The 18,133-nt window shown below is 43.9% G+C and overlaps 1 protein-coding gene across 4 annotated transcripts in view; it reads left to right on the forward strand.

Moving 5' to 3' along the window:
- masp1 (MBL associated serine protease 1) overlaps positions 1 to 18,133 on the forward strand; it is a 404,010-nt gene that overhangs the window by 285,853 nt on the left and 100,024 nt on the right. For 3 of the 4 annotated variants that reach the window (XM_059990882.1, XM_059990887.1, XM_059990901.1), the window contains exon 11: positions 12,006 to 12,143. The exons of the other annotated variant lie outside the window; for it this stretch is intronic. In XM_059990882.1, the coding sequence (XP_059846865.1) occupies positions 12,006 to 12,143 (138 nt within the window). The remainder of the gene's footprint in view (positions 1 to 12,005; positions 12,144 to 18,133) is intronic. 4 annotated transcript variants of the gene reach the window in all.

An 18,133-nucleotide genomic window follows, 5' to 3' on the forward strand; every position in this document is an offset into this window, starting at 1 on the left:
AATCCTTTAATTATCTTAAACGTTTCAATCAGATCCCCTCTCAATCTCCTCAATTCCAGCGAGTACAAGCCCAATCTCTCCAATCTCTCTGCGTAAGACAGCCCTGCCATCCCAGGAATCAACCTAGTGAATCTACACTGCACTTCCTCAATTGCCAGAATGTCCTTCCTTAAACCTGGAGACCAAAACTGTACACAATATTCCAGGTGTGGTCTCATCAGGGCCCTGTACAAATGCAAAAGAACATCCTTGCTCTTGTATTCAATTCCCCTTGTAACAAAGGCCAACAGTCCATTTGCCCTCTTCACTGCCTGTTACACTTGCTCATTCACCTTCATTGACTGGTGAACTAGGACTCCTAGGTCTCTTTGCATTTCTCCCTTACCTAACTCGACACCATTCAGACAATACTCTGCCCTCTTGTTCCTGCTTCCAAAGTGGATAACTTCACATTTATTCACATTGAATGACATCTGCCAAGTATCTGCCCACTCACTCAGCCTATCCAAGTCTCCCTGTAATCTCCTAACGTCCTCTTCGCATGTCACACTGCCACCCAGTTTAGTATCGTCAGCAAACTTGCTGATATAGTTTTCAATGCCCTCATCTAAATCATTGACATAAATCGTAAAGAGCTGTGGTCCCAATACAGAGCCCTGTGGTACCCCACTAGTCACCTCCAGCCAGTCTGAGAAACACCCATTCACTGCTACCCTTTGCTTTCTATCTGCCAACCAGTTTTCTATCCATGTTGAAACCCTGCCCCCAATGCCATGAGCTCTGATTTTACTCACCAATCTCCTATGTGGCACCTTATCGAATGCCTTCTGAAAATCTAGGTACACAACATCTACTGGCTTACCCTCGTCTAACATCCTTGTTACACCCTCAAAAAACTCCAACAGATTAGTCAAGCATGATTTGCCCTTGGTAAATCCATGCTGGCTCGGCCTAATCCTATTTCTGCCATCTAGATGTGCCACTATTTCGTCCTTAATAATGGACTCAAGCATCTTCCCCACGACTGACGTTAGGCTAACAGGGCGATAGTTCTCCGACTGACGTTAGGCTAACAGGGCGATAGATTTGAGAGTTAGGGGGCAGAAGTTTAAGGGAAACACGAGGGGGTATTTCTTTACTCAGAGAGTGATAGCTGTGTGGAATGAGCTTCCTGTAGAAGTAGTAGAGGCCAGTTCAGTTGTGTCATTTAAGGTAAAATTGGATAGGTATATGGACAGGAAAGGAGTGGAGGGTTATGGGCTGAGTGCGGGTAGGTGGGACTAGGTGAGATTAAGAGTTTGGCACGGGCTAGGAGGGCTGAGATGGCCTGTTTCCGTGCTGTGATTGTTATATGGTTATATAGTGATGGTAAGAATTGGAGGAGATGGTATTGAATGCGTGACTGAGAAGTTGGTGCAGGGGCAAGGTTTTAGATTTTTGGATCATTGCGATCTCTTCTGGGGAAGGTGGGACCTGTACAGATTGGATGGGTTGCACCTGAGCTCGAGGGGGAGCAATATCCTTGCTGGTAGGTTTGCTAGCATCGTTCGGGAGGGTTTAAACTAATTTGCAAGGGGGGTGGGACCCGGAGCGATAGAGCAGTCAAAGAAGTGCATGGAGTAAAGCCACATCTACCATATAGAGAGGCTTTGAGGAAAGAGAAATAGAATAAATGCTGTAAAGATACTAAGGTAGAAGGGCTAAAGTGTGTGTACTTTAATGCAAGAAGCATTTAATCAGGAACAAAGGTGATGAACTGAGAGCTTGAATACATACATGGAATTGTGATGTAGTGGCCATTACAGAGACTTGGCTGACACCAGGGCAGGAATGGATTCTCAATATTCCTGGATTTCAGTGCTTTAAAAGGGATAGAGAGGGGTGAAAAGGGGAGGAGAGGTGGCATTACTGGTCAGTGATACTATTACAGCTACAGAAAGGGTGGGTAATGTAGCAGGATCCTCTTTTGAATCAGTATGGGTGGAACTCAGGAACAGGAAGGAGCAGTTACACTACTGGGGGTATTCTATAGGCCCCCTAGTAGCAGCAGAGATACCGAGGAGCAAATTGGGAGGCAGATTTTGGAAAGGTGCAAAAATAACAGGATTGTTATCATGGGTGACTTTAACTTCCCTAATATTGATTGGCACCTGATTAGATCCAAGTGTTTAGATGGGCCTGAGTTTGTTAAGTGTGTCCAGGATGGATTCCTGTCACAGTATGTTGACAGGCCAACTAGGGGGAATGCCATACTAGATCTAGTATTAGGTAATGAACCGGGTCAGGTCACAGATCTGTCAGTGGGTGAGCATCTGGGGGACAGTGATCACTGCTCCCCGGCCTTTAGCATTATCAGGGAAAAGGATAGAATCAGAGAGGACAGGAAAATTTTTAATTGGGGAAGGGCAAATTATGAGACTGTACGGCTAGAACTTGTAGGTGTGAATTCAGATGATGTTTTTACAGGGAAATATACTATGAACATGTGGTCAATGTTTAAGGATCTCTTGTGGTATGTTAGGGCTAAATTTGTCCCGGTGAAGAAGATAAAGAATGGTAGGGTGACAAGTGAAGTGGAAAATCTAGTCAGGTGGAAGAAGGCAGCATACATGAGGTTTAGGAAGCAAGGATCAGATGGGTCTATTGAGGAATATAGGGTAGCAAGAAAGGAGCATAAGAAGGGGCTGAGAAGGCCTTGGTGAGTAGGGTAAAGGAAAACCCCAAGGCATTCTTCAATTATGTGAAGGACAACAGGATGACAGGAGTGAAGGTAGGACCGATTAGAGATAAAAGTGGGAAGATGTGACTGGAGGCTATGGAAGTCAGCGAGGTCCTCAATGAATACTTCTCTTCGGTATTCACCACAGAGAGGGAACTTGATGATGGTGAGGACAATATGAGTGAGGTTGATGTTCTGGAGCATGTTGATATTAAGGGAGAGGAGGTGTTGGAGTTGTTAAAATACATTAGGACAGATAAGTCCCCGGGGCCTGACGGAATATTCCCCAGGCTGCTCCACGAGGCAAGGGAAGAGGTTGCTGAGCATTTGGCTAGGATCTTTGTGCTCGTTGTCCATGGAAATGGTACCTGAGGATTGGAGGGAGGCGAATGTTGTCCCCTTGTTCAAAAAAGGTAGTAGGGATAGTCCGGGTAATTATAGACCAGTGAGCCTTACGTCTGTGCTGGGAAAGCTGTTGGAAAAGATTCTTAGAGATAGGATCTATGGGCATTTAGAGAATCATGGTCTGATCAGGGACAGTCAGCATGGCTTTGTGAAGGGCATATTGTGTTTAACAAGCCTGATAGAGTTCTTTGAGCAGGTGACCAGGCATATAGATGAGGGTAGTGCAGTGGATGTGATCTACATGGATTTTAGTAAGGCATTTGACAAAGTTCCACACGGTTGGCTTATTCAGAAAGTCAGAAGGCATGGGATCCAGGGAAATTTGGCCAGGTGGATTCAGAATTGGCTTGCCTGCAGAAGGCAGAGGGTCATGGTGGAGGGAGTACATTCTGATTGGAGGGTTGTGACAAGTGGTGTCTCACAAAGATCTGTTCTGAGACCTCTACTTTTCATGATTTTTATTAACGACCTGGAAGTGGGGAGAGAAGGGTGGGTTGGCAAGTTTGCAGACAACACAAAGGTTGGTGGTGTTGTAGATAGTGTAGAGGATTGTCGAAGATTGCAGAGAGACATTGATAGGATGCAAAAGTGGGCTAAGAAATGGCAGATGGAGTTCAACCCAGAGAAGTGTGAGGTGGTACACTTTGGAAGGACAAACTCCAAGGCAGAGTACAGACTAAATGGCAGGATACTTGGTAGTGTGGAAGAACAGAGGGATCTGGAAAGTACATGTCCCCAGATCCCTGAAAGTTGCCTCACAGATAGATAGGGTAGTTAAGAAAACTTATGGGGTGTTAGCTTTCATAAGTTGAGGGATAGAGTTCAAGAGAGGCGATGTAATGATGCACCTCTATAAAATTCTAGTTAGGCCACACTTGGAGTACTGTGCCCAGTTCTGGTCACCTCACTATAGGAAGGATGTGGAAGCATTGGAAAGCGGACAGAGGAGATTTACCAGGATGCTGCCTGGTTTAGAGAGTATGGATTATGATCAGAGATTAAGGGAGCTAGGGGATGGTGCTGGAGGATTGGAGTATTGCTCATGTGGTTCCATTGTTTTAAAAGGTTTTCTAAGAGTAATCCTAGCAATTATGGGCCTGTCAGTTTGACGTCAGTGGTGGGTAAATTAATGGAAATTATTCTTAGAGATGGTATATATAGTTATCTGGATAGACAAGGTCTGATTAGGAACAGTCAGCATGGATTTGTGCGTGGAAGGTCATGTTTGACAAATCTTATTGAATTTTTTTAAGAGGTTATGAGGAAAGTTGATGAGGGTAAAGCAGTGGAAGTTGTCTGTATGGACTTCAGTAAGGCCTTTGACAAGGTTCCACACGGAAGGTTAGTTAGGAAGGTTCAGTTGTCAAATGTTAATATTGAAGTAGTAAAATGGATACAACAGTGGCTGGATGGGAGATGCCGGAGAGTAGTGGTGGATAACTGTGTCATGTTGGAGGCCGGTGACTAGTGGTGTGCCTCAGGGATCTGTACTGGGACCAATGTTGTTTGTCATTTACATTAATGATCTGGATAATGGGGTAGTAAATTGGATTAGAAAGTATCCAGATGATACTAAGATAGATGGCATGGTGGATAATGAAGTAGGTTTTCAAAGCTCGCAGAGAGATTTAGGCCAGTTAGAAGAGTGGGCTGAATGATGGCAGATGGAGTTTAATGCTGATAAGTGTGAGGTGCTACATTTTGGTAGGAATAATCCAAATAGGACATACATGGTAAATGGTAGGGCATTGAAGAATGCAGTAGAACAGAGTGCGCTAGGAATAATGGTGCATAGTTCCCTGAAGGTGGAATCTCATGTGGATAAAGTGGTGAAGAAAGCTTTTTGTACACTGGCCTTTATAAATCAGAGCATTGAGTATAGGAGTTGGGATGTAATGTTAAAATTGTACAAGGCATTGGAAAGGCCGAATTTGGAGTATTGTGTACAGTTCTGGTCATCGAATTATAGGAAAGATGTCAACAAAATAGAGAGAGTACAGAGAAGATCTACTAGAATGTTACCTGGGTTTCAGTACCTAAGTTATAGGGAAAGGTTGAACAAGTTAGGTTTTTATTCTTTGGAGCGTAGAAGGTTGGGGGGGACTTGATAGAGGTATTTAAAATTATGAGGGGGATAGATAGAGTTGATAAAGTGGATAGGCTTTTTCCATTGAGAGTAGGGGAGATTCAAACAAGAGGACGAGTTGAGAGTTCGGCAAAGAGTTTAAGGGTAACACGAGGGGGAACTTCTTTACTCAGAGAGTGGTGTCTGTGTGGAACGAGCTTCCAGTAGAAGTGGTAGAGGCAGGTTCGATATTGTCATTTAAAGTAAAATTGGATAGGTATATGGACAGGAAAGGAATGGAGGGTTATGGGCTGAGTGTGGCCAGTGGGAGTAGGTGTGAGTAAGCTTTCGGCACAGAGTAGAAGGGCCGAGATGGCCTGTTTCCGTGCTGTAATTGTTATATGGTTATATGGTTTTACTCTTTGGAGAGAAGGAGGATGAGAGGAGACATGATAGAGGTGTAGAAGATATTAAGAGGAATAGATAGAGTGGATAGCGAGTGCCTCTTCCCCAGGGCACCACTGCTCAGTACAAGAGGACATGGCTTCAAGGTAAGGGGAGGGAAGTTCAAGGGGGATATTAGAGGAAGGTTTTTCACTCAGAGAGGGGTTGGTGCGTGGAATGCACTGCCTGAGTCAGTGGTGGAGGAAGATACACTAGTGAAGTTTAAGAGACTACTAGACAGGTATATGGAGGAATTTAAGGTATGGGGTTATATGGGAGGCAGGCTTTGAGGGTCAGAACAACATTGTGGGCCAAAGGGCCTGTAATGTGCTGTACAGATTATTGTGCTATGTTCTGTGTTTTAGATTATAAGTAGGATAGATAAAAGGGATGTCGTGGATGTTGTATATTTGGACTTGCAGAAGGCCTTTGACAGGGCGCCACTTATGAGGCTGCTTACCAAGTTAAGAGCCCATGGTACTACAAGAAAGTTACTGGCATGGTTAGAGCATTGTCTGATTGGTAGGAAGCAGTGAATGGGAGTAAAAGGATCCTTTTCTGGTTGGCTGTCAGTGACTAGTGGTGATTTGCAGGGATCGGTTTTGGGCCTGTTTCTTTTATATCAATGATTTAGACAATGGAATAGATGACTTTGTTGCCAAGTTTGCAGATGATATGAAGATTGGTGGAGGGGTAGGTAGTGTTGAGAAAATGGGTAGGCTGAAGAAATACTTAGAAAGATTAGGAGAATGGACAAGAGAATGCCAAATAAAATACCATCTTGGAAAATGCATGGTCATACACTTTGGTAGAAGAAATAAATGTGCAGATTATTTTCTAAGGGGAGAAAATCCAAAAATCTGAGATGCCTAGGGACCTGCACGTTCTTGTGCAGAACACCCTAAGGTTAACTTGCTGGTTGAGTCAGTGGTGAGGAAGGCAAATGCCATGTTAGCATTAATTTCAAACTGTCTAAAATACAAGAGCAGAGATGTGATGCTGATGTGCCTTCATTGTATCTGCATTAATGAGTTGATTTCAGGTTGGACCCTCAGTGATATTGACACCCAGTGCTCACTCTCTCCATTTCTGATCCGTCTATGAGGACTGATGTGTTTTACGTCATCCTACCCTTTTTGAAGTTCTCAATCAATTCTTTGGTTTTACTGACATTGAGTGCAAAGTTGTTGCTGCAACGCCATTGTAGATAAACAACACACACAAATTGCTGGTGGAACAGAGCAGGCCAGGCAGCATCTATAAGGAGAAGCACTGTCAAAGTTTCAGGCCGAGACCCTTCGTCAGGACTACCTGAGAGATAGGAATCGATTTGAAAGTAGTGGGGGGAGGGGAAAATGCAAAATGATTGGAGAAGACCGGAGGGGGAGGGATGAATCCAAGAGCTGGAAAGGTGATTGGCGAAAGTGATACAGAGTTAGTGAAGGGAAAGGATCATGGGACAGGAGGCTTCAGGAGAAAGAAAGGGGAGGGGGAAGCACCAGAGGGAGATGGAGAACAGGCAAACAACTAAATATGTCAGAGATGGGGTAAGAAGGGGAGGAGGGGCATTAACGGAAGTTAGAGAAGTCAATGCTCATGCCATCGGCTACCCAGCCGGTATATAAGGTGTTATTCCAACAACCTGAGTTTGGATTCATTTTGACAGTAGAGGAGGCCATGGATAGATATATCAGAATGGGAATAGGATGTGGAATTAAAATGTGTGGCCACTGGGAGATCCTGCTTTCTCTGGTGGACCAAGCGTAGGTGTTCAGCGAAACAGTCTCCCAGTCTACATCGGGTCTCACCAATATATAAAAGGCCACACAAGCAGCACTGGACGCAGTATACCACACCAGCCGACTCACAGGTGAAGTGTTGTCTCACCTGGAAGGACTGTCTGGGGCCCTGAATGGTGGTGAGGGAGGAAGTGTAAGGGAAGGTGTAGCACTTGTTCCACTTACAAGGATAAGTGCCAGGAGGGAAATCAGTGGGAATAGATGGGGGGGGGGAACGAGTGGACAAGGGAGTCGCGTAGGGAGCGATCTCTGCGGAAAGCAGAAAGTGGGGGGAGGGAAAGATGTGCTTGGTAGTGGGATCCCGTTGGAGGAGGTGGAAGTTACGGAGAATTATACATTGGACCCTGGAGGCTGGTGGGGTGGAAGGTGAGGACAAGGGGAACCCAATCCCAAGTGGGGTGAGGGCAGATGTGCGGGAAATGGGAGAGATGCATTTGAGAGCAGAGTTGATGATGGAAGAAAGGAAGCCCCTTTGTTTAAAAAAGGAAGACATCTCCTTCTTCCTGGAATGAAAAGCCTCATCCTGAGAGCAGATGCAGTGGAGACGGAGGAATTTTGAGAAGGGGATGGCATTTTTGCAAGAGACAGGATGGGAAGAGGAATAGTCCAGGTAGCTGTGAGAGTCTGTAGGCTTATAGAATATAGAATAGTACAGCACATTACAGGCCCTTTGGCCCACAATGTTGTGCCGACCCTCAAACCCTGCCTTCCATATAACCCCCCACCTTAAATTCCTCCATATGACCTGTCTAGTAGTCTCTTAAACTTCACTAGTGTATCTGCCTCCACCACTGACTCAGGCAGTGCATTCTATGCACCAACCACTCTCTGAGTGAAAAACCTTCCTCTAATATCCCCCTTGAACTTCCCTCCCCTTACCTTAAAGCCTTGTCCTCTTGTACTGAGCAGTGGTGCCCTGGGGAAGAGGCGCTGGCTGTCCACTCTGTCTATTCCTCTTAATATCTTGTACACCTCTATCATGTCTCCTCTCATCATCCTCCTCTCCAAAGAGTAAAGCCCTAGCTCCCTATAGTTAAAGTAGATGTCTATAGCTATATATCTACTAAAGATAGCTATAGTAGATATCAGTAGACTGCATTGGCGCTGCCTCTTGCACACATGCTGAGCTCGTCGACTTCATTAACTTTGCCTCCAACTTTCACCCTGCCCTCAAATTTACCTGGTCCATTTCCGACACCTCCCTCCCCTTTCTTGATCTTTCTGTCTCCATCTCTGAAGACGGCCTATCTACTGATATCTACTATAAGCCTACAGACTCTCACAGCTACCTGGACTATTCTTCTTCCCACCCTGTCACTAGCAAAAATGCTATCCCCTTCTCACAAATCCTCCGTCTCCACCGCATCTGCTCTCAGGATGAGGTTTTTCATTCGAGGATGAAGGAGATGTCTTCCTTTTTTAAGCAAAGGGGCTTTCCTCTCCCACTCTGCTCTCAAACTTATCTCTTCCATTTCTGGCACATCTGCCCTCACCCCATCCGCCTGCCACCCCACTCATGATAGGGTTCCCCTTGCCCTCACCTACCACCCCACCAGCCTCCAGGTCCAACGTATAATTCTCCGTAACTTCTGCCACCTCCAACGGGATCCCACTTCCAAGCACATCTTTCCCTCCCCCCCCCCCTTACTGCTTTCCGCAGGGATCGCTCCCTATGCGACCCCCATCCCTTCCCACCGATCTCCCTCCTGGCACTTATCCTTGTAAACGGAAAAAGTGCTACACCTGCCCTTACACTTCCTTCCTCACCACCATTCAGGGCCCCAGACAGTCCCTGCAGGTGAGGCGATATTTCACCTGTGAGTCAGCTGGTGTGGTATACTGCGTCCGGTGCTCCCGGTGTGGCCTTTTATATATTGGTGAGACTCAACGCAGATTGGGAGACTGTTTCGCTGAACACCTACGCACAGTCCGCCAGAGAAAGCAGTATTTCCCAGTGGCCACACATTTTAATTCAATGTCCCATTCCCATTCTGATATGTCTGTCCATGGCCTCCTCTTCTGTCAAAATGAATCCAAACTCAGGTTGGAGGAACAACACCTTATATACCTGACGGCATGAACATTGATATCTAACTTCCGTTAATGCCCCTCCTCCCCTTCTTACCCCATCCCTGACATATTTAGTTGTTTGCCTGTTCTCCGTCTTCCTCTGGTCCTTCCCCCCCACCTTTCTTTCTCCCGAGGCCACCCATCCCATGATCCTTTCCCTTCTCCAGTTCTGTATCACTTTCGCCAATCACCTTTCCAGCTCTTAGCTTCATCCCACCCCCTTCTGGTCTTCTCCTATCATTTCACATTTCCCCCTCCCCCCACTGCTTTCAAATCTCTTACTATTTCCTTTTAGTTAGTCCCGACGAAGGGTCTCGGCCCAAAACGTCGACAGTGCTTCTCCTTATAGATTCTGCCTGGCCTGCTGTGTTCCATCAGCATTTTGTGTGTGTTCTTTGAATTTCCAGCATCTGCAGATTTCCCCGTGTTTACCATTGTGGATAGTATATTTTGTTGATAACTAGCTGATACCTCACTCCTGTATGCCTTCTCATCACCGTCTGAAATTCTGTTAATAACAGTTGTGTTGTTAGCAAATTTATACATGGCATTTGAGCTGTTCCTGTCCACACGGTCATGGGTGAAGTAAGAGCAGTGCAGTGGGCTAAGCACACATTCCTGAGGTGCACTGGTCAGCGAGGTGCAGACCAGCTAGCAGATGCTCTCACTGACATCTTCAACATCTCCCTGAGCAGCGCCATCATTCCAATGTGGTTCAAGGCTGCCACCATCGTCCCCGTGCCGAAGAAGTCTTCAGTGTCCTGTCTCAATGACGACTGTCCCGTTGCACTCACATCCATTGTCATGAAGTGTTTTTTAAGAGGCTCGTCATGAGGCATATCAAGACCCTGCTGCCCCCCTCACTGGACCCCCTGCAGTTTGCGTACCGTCCCAACCACTCAACAGATGACGCCATTGCCACCACCCTCCACCTGGCCCTAACCCACCTGGACAAAAAAAGACACGTACATCAGTCAGTCCAGATGGAAGGCAGCATCTCCAACACCATCACACCGAGCACGGGGGCCCCCCAGCGCTGTGTGCTCAGTCCACTGCTGTTCACTCTGCTGACCCACGACTGTGCTGCAACACACAGCTCGAACCACATCATTAAGTTCGCTGACGACACGACTGTGGTGGGTCTCATCAGCAAGAACGACGAGTCAGTTTACAGAGAGGAGGTGCAGTGGCTAATGGACTAGTTGAGAGCCAACAACCTGTCTCTGAATGTGAACAAAACTAAAGAGATGGTTGTCGACTTCAAGAGGGCACGGAGCGACCACTCTCCACTGAACATCGACGGCTCTTCGGTAGAGGTCATTAAGAGCACCAAAGTTCTTGGTGTTCACCTGGCAGAGAATCTCACCTGGTCCCTCAACACCAGCTCCATAGCAAAGAAAGCCCAGCAGCGTCTCTACTTTCTGCAAAGGCTGAGGAAAGTCCATCTCCCACCTCCATCCTCATCACATTCTACAGAGGTTGTATTGAGAGCATCTTGAGCAGCTGCATCATTGCCTGGTTTGGAAATTGCACCATCTCGGATCACAAGACCCTGCAGCGGATAGTGAGGTCAGCTGAGAAGATCATCGGGGTCTCTCTTCCCGCCACTACAGACATTTACACTGCACACTGCCTCCACAGAGCAAACAGCATTATGGAGGACCCCATGCACCCCTCATACAATCTCTTCTCCCTCCTGCTGTCTGGGAAAAGGCACTGAAGCATTTGGGCTCTCACGACAAGACTATGTAACAGTTTCTTTCCCCCAAGCCATCAGACTCCTCAATACTCAGAGTCTGGACTGACACCAACTTACTGCTCTCTACTGTGCTTATTGTTTATTATTTATTGTAATCCCTGCACTGCACTTATTGCAGTCCTGGGTAGGTCTGTAGTCTAATGTAGTTTTCTTTTCTCTGTGTTGTTTTACGTAGATTAGTGTAGTTTTTGTACTGTTTCATGTAGCACCATGGTCCTGAAAAATGTTGTCTTATTTTTACTGTGTACTGTACCAGCAGTTATGGTTGAAATGACAATAGAACATAGAATAGTACAGCACATTACAGGCCCTTTGGCCCACAATGTTGTGCCGACCCTCAAACCCTGCTTCCCATATAACCCCCCACCTTAAATTCCTCCATATACCTGTCTAGTAGTCTCTTAAATAGAAAGTGACTTGATTTGAGGTGGAGATGTTAGTTCTGATCCACACGTATTGTGGTGAGGAATTTGAGGATGCAGGTGCAGAGAGAGCTACAGAGGCCCAGGTTTTGAAGCTTTATGATCAGAACTATAGGAATGAATGTGTTAGTCACTGAGCTGTAGTCAATAAACAACAACTTATTGGATATATTGTTTAACTAATCCTCTATCCACGTCGGTACATTATCCCCAAATCCATGCATCTTTATCTTATCGATAAGTCTTTTATGTACCATCTTATCAAAATCGTTCTGGAAATTCATTATTCATGTTTGATGATATTTTGTGTACAATATTCCAGTGTGTGGAAAACCCCGAATAAGGAGGTCATCGATTCAGCCCAAGATAGCACAGGGCAGAGTAGTGTCAAAGGGAACTGCCCCCTGGATTGCCATGTTATCCAAAAATGGGATCCCTTTCTGTGGAGGCTCCTTAATTGGTGAGTGTAACTCAGTTTTTTTCATGCTGTGAAAGGAATACAATAAAACTAGTAGATACTAGAAAGTGGAAATAAGATTCAAGATCGTTTAATGTCATTCCCAGTACACAAGTGTAAAGGAGAACAAAATAATTGTTATTTCAGAACCAATGCAGAACAAAAAGCACAATAAGATAAAACAACAATAATAATAAAACTTAATAATAGATAGCTTATATATATAGATTGATTGTATGTCCATAAAGTGAAATGAAGCACAGGAGTCCATAAGACCATAAAACGTAGGAGCAGAATTAGGCCATTTGGCCCATCGAGTCTGCTCCACCAATCCTTTTTTCTCTCCTCCTCAACCTCATTTCCTGGCCTTCTCTTCATAACCTTTGATGCCATGTCCAATCAAGAACTTATCGGTCTCTGCATAAAATACACCCAAAGACCTCCCCAGATACACATGGCAGCAAATTCCACAAATTCAGCACCCTCTGGTTAAAGAAATTTCTTGGCATCTCTGTTTTGCATGGACACCCCTCTATCCTGAGGCTATTCCCTCTTGTCCTGGACTCTCCCGCCATGGGAAACATCCTTTCCACATCTACTCTGTCTAGGCCTTTCAACATTCGAAAGGTTTCAATGAGATACCCTGTCATCCTTCTGAATTCCAGCGAGTACAGACTCAGAGCCATCAAATGTTCCTTGTATGGAAACCCTTTCATTCCTGTAATCATCCTTGTGAACCTCCTCTGGACCCTCTCCAATGCCAGCACACCTCTTCTAAGATGAGGAGCCCAAAACTGTTCACAATACTCAAGGTGAAGCCTCACCAGTGCCTTATAAAGCCTCAGCATCACATCCCTGCTCTTGTTATTCTAGACCTCTTGCTAATATGGCATTTGCCTTCCTCACCAATGACTCAGCCTGCAAGCTAACCTTCAGGGTATTCTGCACAAGGACTCCCAAGTCCCTCTGCATCTCAGATTTTTGGATTTTCTCCACATTTAGAAAAATAATCTATACATTTATTTCTACTACCAAAGTGCATGACCATGCATTTTTCAACATTGTATTTCATTTGCCACTTTCTTTCCCATTCTCCTAATCTGTCTAAGTCCTTCTACACCCGACCTGTTACCTCAATAATACCTGCCCCTCCAACAATCTTCGTATTATCTGCAAACTTGGCAACAAAGCCACCTATTCCATCATCTAAATAATTGATATGTAACGTAAAAAGAATTAGTCCCAACACCAACCCCTGCGGAACACCACTAGTCAACCAGACAGGACTCCTTTTATTCCCATTCGCTGCCTTCTTCCAAATAGCCGATGCTCTAACCATGTTACTAACTTTCCTGTAATACCATATAACCATATAACAATCACAGCACAGAAACAGGCCATCTTGGCCCTTCTAGTCTGTGCTGAACGCTTACTCATCTAGTCCCACTGACCCGCACTCATCCCATAACCCTCCATTCCTTTCCTGTCCATATACCTATCCAATTTTACTTTAAATGACAATACCGAATCTGCCTCTACCACTTCTACTGGAAGCTCATTCCACACAGCTACCACTCTCTGAGTAAAGAAATTCCCCCTCGTGTTACCCTTAAACTTTTGCCCCCTAACTCTCAACTCATGTCCTCTTGTTTGAATCTTCCCTACACTCAATGGAAAAAGCCTATCCTCGTCAACTCTATCTATCCGCCGCATAATTTTAAATACCTCTATCAAGTCCCCCCTCAACCTTCTACGCTCCAAAGAATAAAGACCTAACTTCCTAACTTGTTCAACCTTTCCGTGTAACTTAGGTGCTGAAACCCAGGTAACATTCTAGTAAATCTTCTCTGTACTCTCTCTATTTTGTTGACATCTTTCCTATAATTTGGTGACCAGAACAGTACACAATACTCCAAATTCGGCCTTACCAATGCCTTTTACAATTTTAACATTACATCCCAACTCCTGTACTCAATGCTCTGATTTATAAAGGCCAACATACCAAAAGCTTTCTTCACCACTCTATCCACATGAGATTCCACCTTCAGGGAACTATGCACCATTATTCCTAGATCACTCTGTTCTATTGCATTCTTCAGTACCCTACCAATTACCATGTATGTCCTCTTTGGATTAATCCTATCAAAATGTAGCACCTCACACTTATCAGCATCAAACTCCATCTGCCATTGTTCAGCCCACTCTACTAACTTACTAAATCTCTCTGCCAACTTTGAAAACCTACTTCATTATCCACAACGCCACCTACCTTAGTATCATCTGCATACTTACTAATCCAATTTACCACCCCATCATCCAGATCATTAATGTGCATGACAAACAACATTGGACCCAGTACAGATCCCTGAGGCACACCACTAGTCACCAGCCTCCAACCTGACAAACAGTTATCCACCACTACTCTCTGGCATCTCCCATCCAGCCACTGTTAAATCCATTTTACTACTTCAATATTAATACCTAACGATTCAACCTTCCTAACTAAACTTCCATGCGGAACCTTGCCAAAGGCCTTTCTGAAGTCCATATAGATAACATCCACTGCTTTATCCTCGTCAACTTTCCCCGTAACCTCTTCAAAAAATTCAATAACATTTGCCAAACATGACCTTACATGCACAAATCCATTTTGACTGCTCCTAATCAAACCCTGTCTATCCAGATAATGATATATACCATCTCTAAGAATATTTTCCATTAATTTACCCACCACTGACGTCAAACTGACAGGCCTATAATTGCTAGGTTTACTCTTAGAACCCTTTTTAAACAATGGAACCACAATAGCAATATGCCAATCCTCTGGCACCATCACCATTTCTAATGACATTTGAAATATTTCTGTCAGAGCCCCTGCTATTTCTACACTAACCTCCCTCAAGGTCCTAAGGAATATCCTGTCAAGATGTAGAGATTTGTCCACTTTTATATTCCCTAAGAGCGCCAGTATTTCCTCTTCTTTAATCGTCATAGTTTCCATAACTTTCGTACTTGTTTCCCTTACCTTACACAATTCAATATCCTACAATGTGCTCTTAACTTGGTAAGCAGCCTCATGCATAGCATTTTGTCAAAGGCCTTCTGAAAGTCCAAATATACAACATCTACTGCATCCCTTTTATCTATACTACTTGAAATCTGCTCAAAGAGTTCCAACAGGTTCGTCAGCTAGGATTTTCCCTTAAGGAAGTCACGCTGACTTTGTCTTACCTTGTCCTGTGTCACCAAGTATTCCATCACCTCATCCTTAACAACTGACTCTAACATCTTCCCAACCACTGAGGTCAGGTTAACTGGTCTATAATTTCTTTCCTGCTGCTTTCCTTCTTTTTTTCTTTTTTTTTGTAATTTATTTTTTTATTGAAGTTCATCATCAAACTTTTCCATAAGATGTATTTCAGACATTGTACATATATATCATATAATCATATATGTCATAAATCACATAGTATTTATCTGAGGTATACACTTACAGAAAAGAGTGGAAAGAAAAAACAAGCAAAAAGAAAAAACTATGTACAAGTAGGGAGTGTATCCAAAATATATGGTCTTACTCTCTAAGGGTATTTCACGTTTAAAGGTGTCTTGTAGGGCATTGTGTATCCCCCTCCAATAGTTTTTGATAACAGTGCAGTCCCAAAAAATATGATAATGATTTGCATTTTGATTTCCACAATTTCTCCAGCAAACAGGGAAGTTACTACATAATGGGATTTCTGAGAGGGTGTAATAAAATATCTTACCAAGTTTTTCCATCCAAACTCCCTCCATTTCTGTGAACTGGTACACGTCTATTGGTACCTCCATATTATTGTCCATTCTTCCTCAGATATAATTATCCCTCCTTCCTTTTCCCATTTTGTTTTAATGTATGAAGTCGAATGTGTTTTTAAGATTTGACAACCCCTTATACATGCTTGAAATAATTCTACTACTGTTATCTGAATTATATGCTTTTCTAAATAGCTCTATCAAGCATGTACTTGCCTTGGTTACATTTTTAAGTGTCTTATTAACATATTATCCCATCTGTAAATACCGATAAAAATCTTGTTTTTCTAATAAGTGTTTCTCTTTAAGTGTTTTAAAACTGAACAGTGTTCCTTCTTTCATTATGTTGCAAAGAACTGTTATTCCTTTAGCTGTCCAGTCCTTAAATCTAGCATCCAATTTATTTGGTGAGCGATAGTGGTATAGTGGTGAGCATAGCTGCCTTCCAATTTATTTGGTGTAAAATCCAAGTCATATGCACACGATTTAAGAATTGCAGTATCTCCCTCTAGATTATATTCTTTTATAGTAGTTTTCCATATTTTAAGAATCAGTTTCACCCATGGGTTATCAATAGTATTTATGTACCTTTGCAGGTTGTTATCAGCCAAAATTGCTTGTAAGGGGATGGGAAGTACCCACTTCTCAATGCATTTCCATTGAGCATCATATGATGGGTTGCACCAACATATCACAGCTCTCAACTGTGCTGCAAAATAATAATCTCTAAGAGAAGGTAGGCCCCATCCCCCCTTTTCCTTTGCTAATTGCAAAGTTTTGAGACGAACTGTAGGCCTTTTACCCTGCCAAATATACCTTGATAACGTCTTGTTACATTCATTGAATTGATTTTGACTAATCTCTATTGGTAGGGTCTGAAAGAGATATAACAGTCTTAATAGACTCAATCCTTGAACTGAGATTGAAAAAAGGAATCAGGTTCCATTATGGCATATCTTCTTTAATTTTTTGATATAAAGGCTGATAATTACATTCTGATAATTTAGCCAAATCTTTTGGCACAATGATGCCCAAATATTTGAAAGACTCTGTCTGCCATGCCCAGGGATATCTACTTTCAATTTCTCTTGGTGGGCTATAGTAATATGAAACTAATTAGGTTTTATCTATGTTGATCTTGTATCCTGATAATTGACCATACTATAGACAATAGACAATAGACAATAGGTGCAGAAGTAGACCATTCGGCCCCCCGAGTCTGCACCGCCATTCTGAGATCATGGCTGATCATTCACTATCAATACCCAGTCCCTGCCTTGTCCCCATATCCCTTGATTCCCCTATCCATCAGATATCTATCCAGCTCCTTCTTGAAAGCATCCAGAGAACTGGCCTCCACCGTCTTCTGAGGCAGTGCATTCCACACCTCCACAACTCTCTGGGAGGAGAAGCTCTTCCTCAACTCTGTTTTAAATAACTGACCTCTTATTCTCAATCCATGCCCTCTGGTACTGGACTCTCCCAACATCTGGAACATACTTCCTGCCTCAATCCTATCAAATCCTTTAATTATCTTAAACGTTTCAATCAGATCCCCTCTCAATCTCCTCACTTCCAGCGTGTACAAGCCCAATCTCTCCAATCTCTCTGCGTAAGACAGCCCTGCCGTCCCAGGAATCAACGTAGTGAATCTACACTGCACTTCCTCAATTGCCAGAATGTCCTTCCTTAAACCTGGAGACCAAAACTGTACACAATATTCCAGGTGTGGTCTCACCAGGGCCCTGTACAAATGCAAAAGAACATCCTTGCTCTTGTATTCAATTCCCCTTGTAACAAAAGCCAACATTCCATTTGCCCTCTTCACTGCCTGTTGCACTTGCTCATTCACCTTCATTGACTGGTGAACTAGGACTCCTAGGTCTCTTTGCATTTCTCCCTTACCTAACTCGACACCGTTCAGACAATACTCTGCCCTCTTGTTCCTGCTTCCAAAGTGGATAACTTCACATTTATTCACATTGAATGACATCTGCCAAGTATCTGCCCACTCACTCAGCCTATCCAAGTCTCCCTGTAATCTCCTAACGTCCTCTTCGCATGTCACACTGCCACCCAGTTTAGTATCGTCAGCAAACTTGCTGATATAGTTTTCAATGCCCTCATCTAAATCATTGACATAAATCGTAAAGAGCTGTGGTCCCAATACAGAGCCCTGTGGTACCCCACTAGTCACCTCC

This window comes from Hypanus sabinus, chromosome 2 (assembly GCF_030144855.1).
Source record: "Hypanus sabinus isolate sHypSab1 chromosome 2, sHypSab1.hap1, whole genome shotgun sequence".
Classification (NCBI taxonomy): Eukaryota; Metazoa; Chordata; class Chondrichthyes; order Myliobatiformes; family Dasyatidae; genus Hypanus; species Hypanus sabinus.